Here is a 12,196-nt window from a genome sequence, read left to right as displayed (position 1 = left end):
ATTTAAATAAACCTTGTCGGGACTGGAGAGATGGCTCAGAGGTTAGGAGCACTGACTGCTCTTCCAAAGGTCATGAGTTCAAATCCCAGCAACCACATATTGGCTCACAACCATCTATAATGAGATCTGTATACATAATAAATAAATCTTTAAAAATAAATAAATAAATAAAAATAAACCTTGTCCCCGAGGTTTCATTTGTAAAGAAATCAAGTAAGACATTCAAGACACTTTTACTCAGAATAATCTGGGCAGTTCAACACTCCTCCTCCAAAATTGAAACAAAAGCCAACTTAGCAATTTTCCTTTAAAAAACAACAAAAAAAAGCTTTTAGAAAATCAAAGGCGAAGTTGAAGGACACTGAATGACAGAAGACACAGTCTTCACATTTAAATTTCTAACAAGAGACTTCGGACATGACAAAAGACACTGTTACCTTAAAGTGTGGTCAGATGTAAAGTTGATGAATCTATACAAGGTCACATCCGCACTCATTCAAACCTTGATTTACAGTAAGAGCACACACCTGGTGCAGGCCAGGCTTGCCCAACAGCTCCCAGGACAAGCTCTCTCCCAGAAGTCTCCAGCTCTCTCTCCTCTGTGAAATTCCTTTAGCAAAGACAAATACTGCCACTAATGGGCTATGGTCTTCCAGCATGAGAGAGAATGACTTAATGTCCCCAAGCACAGCCCAGTGATGTGAAGTATCTAATGTTCTGGTCACTGGTGTCACCATCTCAACCTTCAGCAGCTGGGGACAGCCCTACCTGGCTGCTGGCACCTCGGCTGGGCACGGTCCATTCGGGGTCTAACCACAGCCTTTGTGACATCTCCGACTTGACACTCACATCACTGTGAATCGGGTTCCCACAAGGCATCAGTGAGCTTTACTTATTTTATTTCTAGAACGTTCCAGCATTGTCAGAATGTGGTTCCTTCCAGAGTCTGACAGTTCTATGTTCTTGCTAAGCAGTAACAGTGATTTGGGCAAACACATTGTTTAGGAGTAGTGAGTACCAAAAAGTTAGCTAAGTGCTCCTCTTTACCCGAAGAAAAAGGCCCTATAGATGATATAACCTGGTTTTTATCTTCGAGTTTATTCTGAACACTTCTGCATGTGTCAACCCAGCCCCTGTAGTAACCTAATGAAACACGTTCACAACTATACTGAGCTGGACCCGGGCCCGCTGTTACCAGGTGGCTTCATTTGGACCGGGACTGACAGGCCACACTGTCTGTGTTTGATTCTTTCAGCCGGTTCTGGTTACTTTTGTTTTGTTTTGAGACAGGGTAACCCCAGCTGTCCTGGAACTCTCTAAGAAGGCCAGGCTGGCCTCAAACTCAAGGGTCACCTGAGTCAATCTTGCCTCCTGAGCGCTGGGAAGAAAAGCACAGCAGCACCAACACCTGGCTCAACAGCTGCTTTAAAGAATAAACACCAAGGGGGCTGGAGAGATGGGTCAGTTGTTAAGAGCATTGCCTGCTCTTCTAAAGGACCCGGGTTCAATTCCCAGCACCCACATGGCAGCTCACAACTGTCTGTAACTCCAAGATCTGATACCCTCACACCAGCACACATAAATTTAAAAAAATAAAATAAAGAAAAAAAAAAAGAATAAACACCAAAAAGCAAAGCAAGGTCCTCCCTCCCTCCCTCCCTCCCTGCCATGGTCATCAGAGGAAAGCCTGTGAGGAGCCAGCACTCACAAGGCTGGGGGAAAGGTCATAGCCTAGAGGCCAGCCAGGCTGCTCACCTTGACTGCGTCTCAAATAAACAAGCAAAGGTAAAGAAGCCCCAGGGAATGGGACTGATGAGTGGCCGGTTCACAAAAGCACAAGGACATCAGCTCACCGAACAGCCCACACTCCCAGGGAGCAATGCCCTGCCACTGGTGGACCCACTCTAAAAGGAATCAAAGACCACCTGTGATGAGAACAGCCTTCCTAGCCAGTCTGCCCTTCTCCCAGCTCAAACCCCATCCTAATTATTTTCCCAGCCACCCTACTTTCCTACAATGGACCAGGCTGCTGAAATAGACTCCAAGGGCAGGGCAAGCTGAAGGCTTATCCCAGGCGAGGCCCTGACCACAGTGCGAAATGGGGGTGGGGGTGGGGGTGGGGGTGGTCCTTGGTGAGTTCTTCCTTCAGGACAAAAACCATGCATGAACATTTTTCTATTCAGGGAAAAGTTAAACTTTTTTCTTTTCTTTCTTTCTTTTCTTTTTCGAGACAAGGGTTTCTCTGTGTAGCCTCGGCTATCCTGGACTGGCTTTGTAGACCAGCCTAGCCTCCAACTCACAGTAATCCACCTGCCTCTGCCTCCCGAGGGCTGGGATTAAAGGCGTGCATAACGACGCCTGGCATAACTTGTAATTTTATGAGCTTTTCAAATACTTTACTTTCTATACTGCTCTCATTTCCACTTAGTAGCCGCATTAGCACAAATCTACAAAACCAATCCCGACAAAACAAACAGGAGAACACCAACACAAACTGTCCTACTAGGATTTAACAAATATTCAGATGTGGCCTCAGGCCTAAAACAATCCATGGCCCACACTGACTGCACCATGAACGCAGATGTAATTAGTTCAGTACTCTCAGATGGGTTCCACTCATGGTCCAAAGTGGCTTTTTGGTCCTCTTGACAAAAGGCAACCTCCTACCCGCCACCCCCACCCGAGCAGGCTTCCTGTCAGTCATCTGCACCAGAATTGGAATCCCCACCCTTTTATGTGTCTCACATTGGCCTAAAACCTGCTGTGTAGCAGGGAATGACCAGGAACTTTTGATCCACCTACCTATATCTTTTAAGTGCTGGGATTACGGCCTATGCCACTAAGCTTGACTCACTAGTGTTGGAAACAAAACCTCACTCTACGGACTAAACTACATCCCCAGCCCTTGGAATGCTCAACAATAAGACAACTTGCCAGACCAAGAGAATGGATGGCGCTCCTCAGCCTGCTCTCGGTTTCCACAAGCCCGGCCTCTCCTGCCTATGTCCTAGGGCTAGGACTGAGCCAGAAGCAAGTGACATCAACCAAAACCATCCCCTAAGTTCCTATGTCTGAGTCACCTGGACAAAATCGGGACCAGTGGAGGGGAAAGTGTCTCCTGGGTCAGTGGGAGCCTCTGCACAAGCACCTCACGGGCTCCAGCACCTTCCACGCCACTTCAGTCAGCCTCCTGCGATCCACTGACACTCACGTGCACACAGAGAGCTGACTGTCTTTCCAATCTCTCAAATCTCAGCATAACATGTACGGGCAACATAAGAGATTTCCCCAACCCAGCACACAGAAAGAAAGAGGGTTTTCGTGTTTACCTCACTGAAACAAAGCATAAGGCACTAAGTCAGAGAGACCTAGAAATAGCAGATTCCAGCCCAGGCAGACCCGTTGTACACAGTGGGGGTGGGCGGCTCACACTGAACCAGACCATCCGAGCTTGCTCCGGAGCACCTCATCAATGCCTGGGGGCTGCTGGCTGATGCTGTTCTCCCTACAGCCCAGGCACTCTCCATTAAACACACAGGAACCTAAGTGTTACAAGTATGAAATCCGTACCGATCACAAGCACATAAAACCAGGCACTGCCTGGAAAGCTCACGGTCCTTTACAGTGCTCTGAAAGAGGACACTGGTCACGCTACACGAGGGGAGGAATGACAAAAGCAAGGACTAAAAAGCCATTGGAACAAAGAGTCCATTGAAGTGAGTGGATGATCTCCTGATCTCCCACATAAGTCACTGACTCTCTGGAGCTCCTCCAGCCCGGCCCCCATGCTCTGTCCAAGTCTCTCCCCCGCCACACACACACACACACACACGCACACACACACACACACACCACATGCCCCTACTCTAACCATCTCTCCCCTTATGCAGCGCTTCTGTCAAAGGCCTGTGGCTTTCCGGGGGGGAGCACTCCCATCCTCACCTGTGGCTTTCCGGGGGGAGCACTCCCATCCCCACCTGTGGCTTTCCAGGGGAGCACTCCCATCCCCACCTGTGGCTTTCCAGGGGGAGCACTCCCATCCTCACCTATGTCTTTCCATGGGAGCACTCTCATCCCCACCTGTGGCTTTCCAGGGGAGCACTCCCATCCCCACCTGTGGCTTTCCGGGGGGAGCACTCCAATCCCCATTTTGATCTGCAATCAGACGCTGACCTTCTTATTCCTGTCAGTCAAACTGGCCACCTCATTCTTCCCCCACTGCAGATGTTCCGGTTTCTTCTCAGCTGTTTCCAATCCGACATGGTTCTCTTCCTTATATAAAACACCGATAAGTTCTAACACTTCTAGCAGTCTTTCCCCTGCTGTGCCCTGCCACAAACTCGTTCTGGGAACATACGTCAGGGTATTTACTGCCACTTATTCTTTTTACTCCCTTCAGCTTTTTTTTTTTTAACTTATGCGTATGTGTCTGGGGGGAGGGGGAATGTACGTGCAGGCAAATCCAGGTGGCACAGAGGCCAGAGGTGTCAGATCCCCTAGGAGCTGGAGTTACAGGTGCTTGCGAGCCATCTGATAGAGGTGCTAGGAACTGAAGTCTGGTCCTCTGGAAGGGCAGTGTGTGCTGCTCTTACCTGCTGACCCAGCTCTCCAGGCCTTCCACGGTTTAGCTTTTTAAGATAGGGTCTCACTTTGTAACCCAAAGTGAGCTCAAATTTGCAATCCTCCTGCATCAGCCTCCAGACCACTAGGATGGCAGCAGGGCACTGCCACTTGTCTTATTTCGTATCCTTTATTTGAATAACTCAGCAGAGTACAGATAATGCAAAAATGTCCCTCAGACTGGAGTGAATTCCCTGCAGAAAGTACAGGCAAGGCCAGGACTTCTCTGGGGTGCCCACACAGCATTAAACTACAGTATTACTTCCTGTTGCAGCCATGGAAGAGAACTCACCAGGAAGCCTTTGGGCCTCCAACTTCCTGGAACACTTATAGAAGGATTCAAAAATGGTTTGAGGGGCTGGAGAGATGGCTCAGTGGTTAAGAGCACTGTCTGCTCTTCCAGAGGTTCCGAGTTCAATTCCCAGCAACTACATTATGGTTCACAACCATCTATAATATGACCTAAGGTACACTGTATACATAATTAATAAATAAACAAATAAATCTTGAAAAAATGGTTCGAGATACTCAAAAGTCAAGACAAGATGTCTTCTTGCAAGACAATGAAGAACAGAAATCATTTAAACACAAATTCCAAAGAAAAGCACAAAAGGCCTTGTTCTGCAAACCGATATATAGAACAGAAAGAAACTGAGGCAAACTGGCAGTCTTGACCAGCTCAATGACTGCTCTGCAGACCCTTCCTTCCCCTTAATAGTCTTCCTTGGATCCCCAGAATGCAAAGTTACGGAAAGACAACTGGTTAAGTGACCTCATCGGCATGTTTCCAAATGCTAGGGAACTTGACTGATGCTGCCAAGTGGTGCAGTGCGGGAGGCGGGGCAAGAGCTGCATGACCCACCCAACCCAGCCAGACCCCATAGAGAGAAGCCCAAACCAGGTCTCCTTACTTAAGCTCTGCCCTCTTAATCTCTGCTAAGAACGAGAGGACCACTTTCATGGGCCAAGTGGGAAAAGGCCAGGGTCCTTCCAACTTGCCAAAAAGAGCATCCTCTAAAGCTTTTATTGTGGGAAAGAACCTAAGGTTATGAATGAGGATAAAAAGACACTACTGTCTAGATGCCCTCTTAAAGACGATGATCATCCATTTTTTTTCTCACCTTTGACCCCAAGCACAAGGATTAAGACAGCAAGCCACAATTTCCAGAGGGTCTCCCTTCTGAGGAGGCAAGCTAACACACACACACACACACACACACTGGCTGCCTCAGGAACATGAGGCATGCTTCCTGCCAGCGGAGCAGCTTACAGTCACAGAAATAGCTTCCTACCCATGGCCAAACTGACTCTGCCATCTGCCCCTCTCCTCGTGTCCCTACTAGCCAACAAATCAAGCTGGATAGAGATGACCAAACCCTGAACCCCAGAGCCCACATAAACCCAGAAAGGGAGATTCAGCTCCACAGACCTAACCTCTGACCTCTGACCTCTGACCTCACACGTGCACAATGGTACAGGAGCACACAAACATCTTTTTGAAAAGGTACACGTATGTCCCCATGTAGTGATGCTACTTAACAGTGGGCCACAGAAACCGGAACACGAAGACGTCACAGGCCATTGGTGTTCCCCACCCCTCTCACTGTCTGTGGTCATTGCTCCCTGTTTACAGACTTTCCTCCCGTGTCCCGCCTAGCACGGAAAAACTCAAAGGCAAAGGCCTGCACGGCCACCCGGCACATGACCCATTCATCCCAAAGGGATTCCCAAGCCAGCTCCGCAACACTGAAGAGGTCACAGACCCAAAGGTGCCTTGGAGAAGGTCCAGGGAAGTTGAGTGACTTGCTTCCCAAATTACAGGGATGGCTCCACTAAATTCTTCCCATTAAAAAACATTTCAACTCATTCATTAAGTGCATATTAACTGGGCCAGGCACTTGACCGGGTGGATGGAAGGAAGCCTCAGTACGTTTTCATCTTCCTAGGTGCAAAAACGGTGTAGTGAGAGTGTACGTGTCTACAAGCACACGGAATAAATTCCCGAGGATGGCGGCGACTACTGAACCAGGAAACCTAAGCACCATCTACCCGAGGGGCTGGGGAGTAGTACCCCTGGTGCTTGGCTCCTGCCCGCTCAGGTGTTTTAAGGGGAAACAGGGTGCTCACAGTGACTCAAGAAAGGGACTTGGGGTTCCAGCGTGGCCTGGATGCCAGTGCCTGGCCCTGGAAAACTAATTTCTCCCCGTTTGTGGAGCATTACAACTGTTTCTGCACCTGCCTCTACTCCTAGACTCATTAGGACTCCAAAACACTGCTCTTTCTGTTGCTGTCTTCAGAGGTGGCTTGTTGGGTTGTTGGATTGTTTGTTTGTTTGCTTGCTTGCTTGTCTGTTTGAATACTGGACTGTGGTGGAAGGCATCAAGCCTGAAGAGAGTGGAATTTCCTACTTACTCACAGGCACTGCCGGCTAGAAGCAGGGGGCGGTCTGCCCACTGACCCTTTCAATCCCCAATCTTTGAACTCGCTTCAGCACAGTACAGAAGGAATGTGCACAAGGCAGCACAAAGCCAGGTAGACTTTCTGGTTTAGCACATGAGGGACTCAGGTCGGGACAGTCGCGCGGGGTAGAAAAGGGATATCTAAGAGTTAAGTGTAACTTCAGGAACTTTTGAAGAACTCAGTTACAAGCAGGGTCTCCCAAGAATCTCCTAGAAAGTTCCTTGGAAAGGTTACAAGACAAAACTGTCTTAGCTGATTGATGTCTCGGATTTGCCGGAGGCTGGGGGCAACGTTAGGGCGCACTAAAGCCTGACTCCGGCCGAGTCTCCTCTGGGTCCTGCCGGCGCCTAGGCGTGTTCCGCCCGGCCAGGCGGGAGCCCCGGGGCAGCTCCCACGCACCGCTCCTGGCTCCCGCGCCACCGAGGGGCCGGGGCGGGAAGGAGGACGCGCCCGAAGCGCCTAAGGAGAGGAATGTCCTGGAGCTTCTCCCCCTAAGGAATCTCCAATTACTCCGGTCTAGGGGCACAGAGCCATCCCACACGGGCCGGGAAGACGCTCCTCCCCGCCTCCCTCGCCACGCCGCAGCCCGAACGCGAGAGGGCCCCGCTTACTTTTGGTGGCAGCGATAAGGTTCTTGCCGTCCTTGATGAGCTCTTTGATGAACTTGTTGGTCCTCTCGAGCTCCGCTTCGTGCGCGCGGATCCTCTCCCGGAACCACGGGCTGTCGAGGTAGCAGTCGCTGAACTCCAGGGGCTGCAGCCCCATGACTGCGGCGGAGCGCACGGGCGCAGGCCGAGCTTGGGCTCTGAGGAGGCGGCGGCAAGGTGCGGGGCTCCGAGGAGGCGGGCGGGCGGGCAGGCGGCTAGCTGGGCTGAGCGCGCGGCGACAGCAGTTCGCTCATGTCCCGCCGAGCCCAGCGAGCCAGGCGACTGCACCGCGGCGCGGATCCCCAATCCCGGCAGCCCCCAGCAGCTGCAGAGCCCTCCGCCCCGCCCCGCCCCGGGCGCGCCCGCCCCGCCCCCGCCCCCACGCCCCTGCTCTCCCTCCCCAGCGCCTTCGGCTCTCCTCCCTGCCCTTCCCCGGACGCCTCTTCCTTCTCTTCTCCACGCGCAGTTGCCCCTCCTCTTCCTTCCGAGGCGGCCGCCGTGGAGAACGTAGTCGGTGCCCTCCACCCTCGGGCGCCTGCGCCTCCCTGGTCTCGGCTCGCCCGATCCAGGTGACTCAAGCGGATCCTCGAAGTGGGCTCCGGACCGAACGGGAAGGAGTCTTAATAGCAGGCCTCGGTCCCCGCGGTCAGACGACTTAAGTCAGGACGGACTGGCGGGCGGGCGGGCGGAAATGATTGACTCACTTATCTGTGTACCCAGGGAGGGCGCCTCGCGGTGCAAGGGCTCGCACGCCGGGCGCTCGCTCTCCTCATCCCACCCGCCGCCTGCGCCCGAGCGCTCAACATCTCCACCTCGGTGTTGTCTTGGCAGCTTCTAGAACATTGTTCATCCTCTCTGTGCCGAATGACTTAGGGCAAGGGAGCGTGTAGCTAAAGCGCGTTGACCCTGTTTCTGTCCTGTTCCGCAGATTAAATTTACACGGGTAGAGGAGGCGACCTTTATTCTAAAAATAGGCCGCCGCCTTAAGTAGATGCCAGACTTTAAGTGGTTTTTTTTTCACCTGATGGGAGGGAGGCGGCAAACACAAGTGTGAATTCGTGTCCGGGCGCCCACAGAAATCCTTTCCTATTCCATGCGTTCTAAAGCAGAACTCAGTACCTCCCCCAAATGTGTACAGCAGATCATACACTTGGGAGACACTTTCATCAACCAACAGTTTATAAAGCAATTACAATGTGCACACATGGCATGCATTTTTGACAAACTCACAACACATGTTTACATGTAAAGGCTTAATGATGGTTGTAGTACCACCGGGAAACTTAAAAGTGATTCTTTAAAACGTTCAGACTGAGTGCAGTAATTAAGAGACTGTTTGACCTGAAAGCTGTAAGCTAACCCTCTGGGAACAGCTAACTAAATCTGTAAGCGCTCCTGTTAGAAATGGCACCATTTGCATGCCTAACCCAGAGGTAAACATTGTTTCAGTGTCCATCCTCTGGGTTCAAAAGCCTTTCCAAATAACTTCTAGGCACTTTGAAAGGTTCACTTCCTACTGAACTCCCTACTGAGGCAAGGGAGTCTACACTGGAGCGAGAGAAAGGCAAAGGGGAGGAAAAACTGGAGATTGAATTAAAGCCAAACACTGTAGCACCATAGCCAGACATAGTGCCTGAGCCGCCATAATCCCAGAATCCCATAAGCTGAGGCAAGAGGATTGAGTGTTTAAGGCCAACCTGGACAGCCTGGTGAGAGGCCAGGCAGGGCTTCATAGCAAGATCCTGCCTCACAAGCGAAGCAAGGGCAGTGAATTGCCTTGAATGAGAATGACCCACCCCCCCAGAGGCTCATACAGTTGACTGCTTGATTTCCAGTGTGGAACTGTTTGGGAGGGATTAGGAGGCGTGGCCTTACGGCAGGAGGTGGGCTTTGAGGTTTCAAAATTCCAAACCTGTCCCAGTCTCTCTTTTTCTGCCCCATGCTTGTGAAGTAAGATGTGAGCTGTCCATCTACTGCTCTGGCACCATGCTTGCCTGCCACCATGATAACCCTCTGACATGGACCTGGACTGACCCTCTGAAACTGTAAACACCCCCACCCCCACCCCCGATCAAATGGGTGTCACAGCAGTAGAACCATGACCAAGACAGCCAGGTAGATTGCTCAGTAGAAATAATGCCTGCCTCCAAGCCAGATGACCTGAGTTCAATGCCCAGGACCCATGGGAGTGGAAAGAAAAACCACTCCAGAAAGTTGTCCTCTGACCTTCATTCACACTCATGCCTATATGCACTCATATACACACGCACGCATTCTCACACACACACACACACACACACACACACACACACACACACACAGAGACAGGAGAAATACTTTTTTAAAAACAAACTGAGAATACCCTCCAAAAGAGAGGTTGTGGAGGCTTCCACAAAGAATCCAACATAAATATATAAATATATATATATACATTTATACATATATATATTTATATATTTATACATATATATTATATGTTGGACATAGATACTTCCAAGAGAAGGTAAATAAAGAATAAAAACATGCACCCACAGCATGCTTGTGCATGAATGTTCATAGCAGCATTCTCTATAACACCCTAAAGTGAGTCAACCCAAATAACCACCCATAGTTGAGAAAGTAAGCACAGTGCAAATTAAGCTACCATGAGAAAGAAGGCAGGACAACATGCCCTGCAGAACAATGAACTCTGAACTCATGATGCCAAGAGGGCAGTGACAAAGGCCACATGTGATATCATCCATTCATATGGCATGCCCAGAACAGAAAAACCCCCCAGAGACAGGGAGTGCATTCACAGTTGTGGAGAAGTGTGGACAGGGCCCTGATATAAAGAGCGCCTAGGCTGTGTTAGCATTGGCGGTCTCATCTCCACGCTAGTACAAGCCGTAAAGGCGTGGTAGGAGTATGGTCTGGCTTGATTGTGATGTTTCTCTTAGCTGCGTGGAGGAGGAGAGTCCTGTAGGAAAGCCGTTAGAAAAGAAATGGCATAACCGAGCTCTCCAAGGTGACACTGAAGACACAGCTAAGTCTTACAGGGAGTTTCTGGCACTTGAGAATTGTCTGGACATTGGAAGTGAGGAAAGTGTCAAAAAAGAACCCAAGCTCTGGGCTGGAGAAATGGCTCAGTGGTTAAGGGCACTGCCTGCTCTTCCAAAGGTCCTGAGTTCAGTTCCCAGCAACCACATGGTGGCTCACAGCCATCTATAATGTTATCTGATGCCCTCTTCTGCAGATAAAGCACTCATATACAATAAATAAATCTTTAAAAAAAAAAAACCCAAGTTCCCGGCAAAATTGTCAGGATAGGTGGATGGAAATGTTACTTACTGAAAAAACAAAACAAAACAGTGTGCCAGTGAGAGCGGTGGTACCTGGGGAGGACAGGGCCAGCGTCAGAACATGACTGTGACTCAGAGGCATCTGAGAAGATTGCAGCATGTGAGGACAATGACACGATCTAGAACAGAGTTGCTAGGCTTTGCTGGGTTCCTGGTTAGTTACAGACTCAACCTGCTCAGGTTCCAGCCGGGGTGAGAGAGGTTAACTGGGACGGAGCCCCTACCGCTGTGCTGATTCCAATACAGACAGCGTATCCCAGGTTGAAGCCCAGAACTGCTGCCACCGTAAAGCCAAATGCAAGTGCTCCTGGACTGCACGCAGGGTTTCAGGCTGGGAGTCGGAACTAGACTCAGATAAACTAGCAGAAAATCCAAATGAAGAATGGTTTTAGCCAAAAGAATTTCTCTGTAAGGCAGCCGGGAAAGGTCCCCCTATCCTTCCCTCTCTAGTCGAAAAGACAACAGCCTTAACAGGATGCCATGATGCCTTGGGAAGTGTTGTTCCACCTTATACGACCTTACAGTGTAACATGGCTCCCAAAAAGCCTCCGGAGGGAAAAAGGTGAAAAGACCAAAGGACCTCAGCCCAGCCACCCTGGGCCAGCTTCTCAGCATTCCTGTGCATATCATAAAAAAGGTTTTTCCTTTTTATGTCTTTGGCCAGAACTTAGTCATATAGACAACATATTTTGCTGCAATGGGGAAAAAAATGTGGCTTTATCAGTTAGATGGCCACAGAAAGGTAAGGGAAGATAAATATTGAATAAAAACAACAGTCTCTAACACAGGCTGACACTTTTTTTGAGTGACGTACTTAAGCGACAACCATGCCAAAAAGAAGCGATAGAGCAGGAAGAGATGAAGGTGTGATCGCTGGGTATCGGTCAATCTACCTGAGGCGGCTTCTCACAAGACGGACAACAGCAATGAAGAAAATGCCCAAGTGGCTTCTGGGTAAATCAGTGGAGCGCAGCACTGAAAACCTCAGGCCCTGAAACAGTGTTGACAGCCGACACTCTGGAGCCATTATGTGGCCAGAGGACAGGTTAACCCCCCCCAACGTGTGCAGCACTGAATTATTATCAGCATTCAATAAAAAGGTGATGCTTGCACAGGATGTAAATATAC

The 12,196-nt window shown here is 50.0% G+C and overlaps 1 protein-coding gene across 5 annotated transcripts in view; it reads right to left on the bottom strand.

Annotated features, from left to right (window-relative positions):
- The window catches only part of ARHGAP10 (Rho GTPase activating protein 10), a 269,421-nt gene that overhangs the window by 254,783 nt on the left and 2,442 nt on the right, over window positions 1–12,196 (bottom strand). For 2 of the 5 annotated variants that reach the window (XM_084755699.1, XM_084755702.1), the window contains exon 1: window positions 7,692–8,062. The exons of 2 other annotated variants lie outside the window; for them this stretch is intronic. In XM_084755699.1, the coding sequence (XP_084611825.1) occupies window positions 7,692–7,845 (154 nt within the window). In that variant the 5' untranslated portion in view covers window positions 7,846–8,062. Of the gene's footprint in view, window positions 1–7,691; window positions 8,064–12,196 lie in introns of those variants that run through there. One more of the 5 variants, XM_084755700.1, reaches the window with a different exon arrangement.

The sequence above is a fragment of the Acomys minous genome (assembly GCF_964271855.1).
Source record: "Acomys minous genome assembly, chromosome: 14".
In the NCBI taxonomy this organism is placed as follows: domain Eukaryota; kingdom Metazoa; phylum Chordata; class Mammalia; order Rodentia; family Muridae; genus Acomys; species Acomys minous.
Note: the sequence above shows the minus strand (reverse complement) of the source record. Positions and strands in the feature narration are given on the sequence as shown.